This window comes from Eschscholzia californica, unplaced genomic scaffold, assembly GCF_041429995.1.
Source record: "Eschscholzia californica isolate CP2 unplaced genomic scaffold, dmEscCali1.0.p SCAF_3, whole genome shotgun sequence".
In the NCBI taxonomy this organism is placed as follows: domain Eukaryota; kingdom Viridiplantae; phylum Streptophyta; class Magnoliopsida; order Ranunculales; family Papaveraceae; genus Eschscholzia; species Eschscholzia californica.
The window spans coordinates 35,684,929-35,691,670 of record NW_028238420.1 but is presented as its reverse complement, the minus strand read 5'-3'; the positions used below and the strand labels follow the sequence as shown (position 1 = coordinate 35,691,670).

Below are 6,742 nucleotides of genomic sequence, written 5' to 3'. Positions count from 1 at the left end.
TTATTGTTCCCCGTAAATCTCAATAATTACACGACAAAATCTTTTTAAGGAGTCAATTGTTGTGGATTCCAAAAGAGGATAAATCTAAGGCCCAAAAAAGGAGCCCAAATACCAAATCCAACCCAATAGGGAATATTATCTAAAAAAAACCCAAAAAGTGATTTTACCTCTCTATCCCTACAAAAGAAATGGTTACCTCTCCTCTCCCTCACTCATTTCCCGCCCAAAAAAAGCCAACCTGACTTGATTAGACACAACCCTCTCAGTCACTCATGTCAGCCTTACTCTCTTCTCTCCCGAACTCCGCGCGCTCTCTCTCCTCATTCAAACCCGGTGAGACACAACACTCTCCATCTCTCTCTCTCTTCATTCAACCGATTGCTCTCTATCTCTCCTCTTTATTTCTCCTCTCTATCTCTCCTCTCTATCTCGATCAAAATAAGAAAACCGGTCCATCTCTATCTCTCTCTTTCTCTTTTTCAAGCGAAACAATCTCCAGCCATTAACGCCTCTTTCATTCGAAACGTTACCGCCGAATCTCTCTCAACCAAACCTATTTAAGCAACCGGATCTACTCATCTTTCTCTCTATTTCGCTCACTTGAACAAAACCGGTGCTTCTCTCTCGATTTCTCTCTCTTCCAGACACAGGTACGTACCTTTCTCAAACCGGTGCTTCTCTCTCGATTGTTAAAACATTTTTGGGGTATTTTGTTTCAGATCTTTGTTTGTTGATACAGTTTTAGGGCTTTGGGAAAATTTGGGGGTGTTTTCAAACAATTAGGGTTTATTATTTGAAGTTCAGTAGTCTGATCTTGTGTTTTTGAGAAAACATTTTGGGTTGTTTTTCAAAAAAGATTTAGGGTTAAGTTGCTCTACAGTTTGTGATAAAACATTTTGGGTTTTGTTTTGTGATTTCGGAAGCATTTGAGAGTTTATGGTTCTTCATCAAGCTTGTAGGTTAGGTTTGTTTTAACATTTAGGGTTATGATCCGAAAGTTAGGTTTCTGTGGAGACATTTAGTACTTTGTCTTTGATTTTTACCTAAATGTCTTTGTTGATGAAGGGAATGATTTGTTTTATCATTCTGGGTTGTGTTGAAGAAATGTTAGTTATGTTTAGACATTTAGACAGTTGTTTGTGATTTCGGAAGCATGCATCTTCACAGAAAGGTCATTTTTGGGTGTTTATGAATCTTCATCAAGTTTCTAGGTTTGGGTTGTTTTAACATTTAGGTATCTGTGGTGACATTTATGGGTGTTTGTTTTAACATTCATGGTTGTGTAAAAGAAATTATTATATGTTTAGACATTTTGATTGTGTATATACATTCTGTGTTTGTTTGAAACGTGTGGGTGTCTAATACAAAACATAACAACTTTTGCAGATTACAAAAGATGGTGAAAACAAACACAAAGAAAGGAGATGCTCCTGTTCAAAAACAACAGACACCACTGAGGGCTAGCCCTAGGAAGAGGGCTGCTGAAGAGCCATCCTCTGCTGGGCCTAGCAAAAAAGGCAAAAAAGTTGCAAGTCCAAAACAAGCAAAGGTATCTTTTTGTATACACATCTTTGACCATGTCCTGTATTTAATGTTTGTGGTTTGACATTTCATATAATGTTTTGGCATATTTGTTAGTGTGATGTCATTCTTTAAAATGTTGCTTCAATTAGTGATCTTTCATTATTGTGTAGACCAGCATTGGCCTAGGCTTATTGTGTGGACACATTCCAAAATGATCTGCCATTATTTATAGTGATGTAGCATTCAGTGTAGTGTTGAATAATTTGTAGAATGTCCTGACATATCTGTTACTTTTTGTGTGAAGCATCGAGGGTATACTTCCAAGAAGAGAGAGCCCATGGTGGAGCCTCAACCAAAAGAGCCTATGGAGCAGAAGAAGAAAACTGCTTTTAATTACAAATGTAATTTAAAAGCAGTTTTCAAGGTGGCGCGGGAATTGCAGTTATATATTACTGAAGAGCAAAGGAAGATGTTGCTTTCTTCACCATTCGGGGCCTTATTTAAGGCAGTGACCAGTATTAGTTTCCGAAAAGAGAATGTGATGGAGAAGCCTAACAAAGCCATCTATGATCTTCTGTACTGCAACGACAAACAGAGGCAAGCCTTCAACATCGGAGGGAAGATGATTGAGTTCACTCCCGGAGATGTTGCTTTGCTGTTGGGAGTCCCCATGGAAGGCCAGATTTACGAAGCATTCCCAACAAATGTCACCATAGATGTGGCTAAGGACCAGTTTTTGAGCAAGTATTTCAAAGACTGTATTGTAGAGGGGAAGTCTGTATTGTTTGGGGGCCCGAGCATCGAAAGGGCACTGAATGTGGCTGCCAGAACAAGGGCTCCTGCCATTGAGTTCTTGAAACTCTGGATCATGTACATGGCAGCAACCTTCCTCTTTGCTTCAGCGGCCGGGTCCTCGGTGGTCGGGACTTTTTATCACAATCTCCAAACGGAGAGAATGATAAATAGAGTTTCATGGCCGAGAGCTATTGACTCCTACATGATGGAGAGAATCAACAAGCACTCGGAAGACCCGACCAAAGCTTTAGGCTGCCTGACTCTTCTGCCCGTAAGTTTTCCTGATCATGCACTGAAATGCTTTATAATTACTTATAATGATAAAAGTCATATTAGTTTGCTCTGACATTCTCCAAAATGTTTCTTCATTAACTTGGGGGACTTGTATAATGCTGCAACATTGTGCAGAATGTTTGAGAATTCTGAAGTATTCTACCCCATTCCTTGTGATGATACAGAAAAACACTTCTGACCTATTTGTGTTTAATTTATTTGCAGTACTGGTACTGCATGCACACCAGGATCCATGAGGACCTGGTAGGAGAAGTAGGGGTAAGTCCTAGAATAGCTCGATGGATGATCGAGCCATTCTTCCTTAAGGGACTGGAAGAAGAGCTGGAAAGCATTTCAGAGGAGCAGGTAATTTGTTTTAACATTTCTTATAATGTTTCTGTGATTTGTATAAATGTTCTAACATAACTGATGTCTGAGTGACATTGTGTGTAATGTTGGAGCATTTGCATGAATGTTCACACAATTAATTAAATGTATGTAACCCTCCTTGTAGGTGAAGGTGGAGTTGGTGGCGGAGTCTGTGGAAGAGGAAGAGCTGTTAAAGTTCACGGAGAGGGTGGTGGTGGAGATGGATGACGAGGAAGTAGAAAAGTTGAAGGAGGAAGTGGAGAGGTTGAGAGAAGAGAATAAGTTGGTTAAGAGAGAGAATGAGATGGTAAAGAGAGAGAGAGAGAAGTATTAAGAGAGGAATTAGAGAGGATGAAGAGAGAGAGAGAGGAGAGAAGAATGATATTTTGGAATTTGATTTTGGTGTCGGAGGAGAGGTGGATGTTCGAGACGAGGTTGGTAGAGATGAGGTGACTGTTGGAGAGGAGGTGGAGGGTGGGGAGGTTAGACAAGAGGTGGAGAGTGGAGATGGTGGAGAGAAGATAGTTAAGCAGGAAGTAGCCCCAAAAAATCCGGAACAAGTAAACGTAGAACCCCGCAACGAAAAAGAAAGTGATGCCGAAGCCCAAACTGGACCAGCAGAAATAGACAATAAGGGTAAGAAGGCAATTTCTGATGAGTTGGTAAAGGGTCAATCTTCCGGGGAGGGGCAAAACCAGGAGCAGACAGATAGCCAAGTTGCTGGGTCAAGTGAGTAAATGCTCACGCAATTCTTTACTTCTGTTGACATTCCTGTCTTTGATTGAGAAGAAGTTTCAAATGTTGAAGCAAATAACAGAATGCTTCAACATTTAACATTATGTTTTTTCATCAGTTTATGTTTATAAAAGAAATGAATATTGTTTTTTTAGATTTAAGTTGGTTTTATTTCTAGTTTATTTAATTTTAACCAACGTATTAACTTGTGTGGAATCATTATATCTTCTCTGAAATTCTTACTTACTTGTCAGATGATTGGTATGAACATAAATTGTTCGGCCATCGTTACAAGTTTTTTGATAAACGTAAGTAAAAGAGTTCTATCGTACTCCCACGATGTCTTTTACCACGACAATTGAAGACTGTCTTTTACCACGAACGACAGTAGAGTGGTCGGCTAAGTAATAAATAAGAAACAAACAAGTAAGTGTTCTTCTCCGCATAAATACGTAAAATGTTGGAACATCCGTGATAACGTTTATATATATTAATCAAGAATTGGAGAATGATTTTTGTTAAGATTTTGTTTTCTATCGAATGTTGACTAGTTAAACGTGTGGTGGTGGGGACAGGTGAAAAGCAATTTGCAAGTGTTTTGAATGTAGGTGAAAAAGAGACGGAAGAACTAGACTTTCAGCTGACTTGGCCTTCAGCTTTCTTTTCAGAGGTTTGTGAAGTGGCCAAAGTATATGAAAACTACGAGATCGTGGAGAATGAAAGTTCTTCGGAAGACGATTTTGTAAATAAGCCACAGGTTGAAATGGCTGAAGTTGTTCAAACGAAAGAGAAAAACAAACAAAACTCTCTGGTTAAGAGGGTAAAAACTCAGCCAAGAACCCGAACTTTGACCGAGAAAGCGAAGCAACTCGAGAAAAAGAAAACAATCAATGTAGAAGACATTATAGAGTTGGGAGTCGGAAGGTCAGAAGAGGAGAAAGTTAAGAAGCTTGGAAACTGGAGAAGAAGCCCAGTCTGGAAGAATGTCAAGGAACAAGAAAAGGATCTGATGGAAGAATTCCTCAGGAAAAGTGACAAAAGGTACGAGTAGGTTACTGTAATGTTCATGCACTGACAAGAATGTTTGGACATTCTTGTTTGTGTTGTAACATTTATTTTCGCTTACTGTAATGTCCTAGCATTGCCTGAAATGTCCTATCATTACAAAAGGTGACACTGTTTTTTCCAAATTTTCCAGTACTAAAGTCTGGTTTAGTGACGGGATAAACGACATATGTGGAAAGCAGCTCGATATGTTGATGATGAATCTCGAATGCGATTCACAAATAATCAACTGGGCCAGTTCCTTCGTCACTAATCACAAGGAATTGAAAGAAAGTGTGTGCTATGCCTCCCATCCGAGATCTATGTAAGTTAAGTGATTAGAATGTTTTCCTATCGTCATGTTTTATATGAGTGAACATTTTGATAACTTTGTGTTTGTTCGACAGACAATGATAAAGTCCGAGGTCAACCAAGCTTCAATCGAACAAATGCTCAATCGTACGTTGAGTAATAATGCTGGGAAACCGGAGATATTATTTGTGTGTGCACCAATCTGCCAACCAACAACGGGGGACGCAGCAAGGGGGGGGGGGGGGACTGGACACTATTGATATATAATGTATTTCTCCATCGGTGGACCCATTATGATTCGATGTCATTTGATAAGAAGATGGCCAAGGAGTGTTACGAAAATGCCAGGGAGTACGCGGCATATGTGGAGGATGTAATGGAAGAGGTGGGATTCACAATGTTTGGAACCCAACAAAAATATGCAGATGTCGTTGGGGAGCCAGAATTCCCTACTCAGGGAGAAAAGTAAGTGTTCTCACTCTTTATTTGTTCCAACATTATGATGCATGGTTTAATTAGTTTGAAATTGTTCCAACATTCCGGGAAATGTTGGAACAAAAACTTGTATGTTTTTAGACAATTGATAAAAACACACGTAATTATTAATAATGTAGTCTCATTTAACATTATGTTTCAGAATTGTCTGTGACTGTGGAAACATTATTGGTTATGCTTTAACATTTCGTTTGTGTCTTGAACAGCCCGGATTGCGGTCTGTTTGTCATTTTGAAAATTGAAGAGCTCGTGGAAGACTGCACGACAACAGGACCCAAACAGCGTACACAAAACCCAGATTGGGTTTCCCTGGCACAAAGGAAGAGGGCTAAGCTAACCCACAACATTTTGAAAGAGAATACGATATCTTGGAGGATGGCCCGAGCTTGAAGTAGTTGCCCCTGTGTATGTTTTTTTTGTAAAGGATCTTTTTTAATAAAAAATGAAGTAGTTGTTCAACGGGTTATGTTCATATCACTAAACCCGAAACAACTTCATTCTTGATTAGATTACAAACAAATAGGGTTTGTAAATTATTTTGGGATGTTAACAACATACAATGATTTTGGATGTGATGTTTATGTTAAAACAATATGAAGTAAATTTGAATATATTATTATTTTTCTTCATCAACATGTGTGACATGCATTGTCCCCTTAGAGTTTGTTTCAGGGAAGAACATACACAGATATGTTAGAACATTTCTTTCGATGCTGGGACAAATTGACAAATGTTTGAGAATATGTAATAATGTTCCTTCATTAATACGAATGTATTCAAAAAAATTTATAATGTTGACACATTGTAAATAATAGTAAGACATGTAAGGATTCATTCACTGAACATTTTTTAGAATGTTATAACATTGACCCTATGAACAAAATATGTACTAAATACCAAAAGATTTTACTAAAACATTCAACACAATGTACAGACAGTTTGTTACATGTTGCCACATATCGTTGAATGTTGAAGCATTTAGAAAAATGAGAACTACAGTTGGGCCCGACATGTTGCACTGTTGTGATAAGCGGGTTGGTTGCACCTGCGGCATATTCTTTTCCTCCTGGTAACATCTCCGGAACTCTGCAACCGTGTTGTACGTGGTCTCCCTGGTGCCCTTTTAACTAGTGGAGGAAGAGTCTTGGTTAATGGATCAAAAGTATAGGGTTCGTCAAAATTTGGAACGGGGTAA

At 38.8% G+C, this 6,742-nt stretch overlaps 1 protein-coding gene across 1 annotated transcript; it reads left to right on the top strand.

Moving 5' to 3' along the window:
- The first annotated feature begins 4,248 nt into the window (after window positions 1-4,248).
- Window positions 4,249-6,176, top strand: LOC147549870 (uncharacterized). The gene is made up of 4 exons (XM_086670009.1): window positions 4,249-4,737; window positions 4,895-5,065; window positions 5,148-5,517; window positions 5,754-6,176. The coding sequence occupies exons 1-3, from the start codon at window positions 4,460-4,462 to the stop codon at window positions 5,152-5,154; spliced, it is 456 nt and encodes a 151-aa protein (XP_086526135.1). The 5' UTR covers window positions 4,249-4,459; the 3' UTR covers window positions 5,155-5,517; window positions 5,754-6,176.
- The last annotated feature ends 566 nt before the right edge of the window (window positions 6,177-6,742 follow it).

Bases quoted from the DNA above. Each gene is read 5' to 3' on its own strand.
- LOC147549870 (XM_086670009.1), top strand. From the start codon at position 4,460: ATGGCTGAAGTTGTTCAAACGAAAGAGAAAAACAAACAAAACTCTCTG. The intron at 4,738-4,894 runs GTACGAGTAGGT...CAAATTTTCCAG, and splicing joins CTCAGGAAAAGTGACAAAAG to TACTAAAGTCTGGTTTAGTG.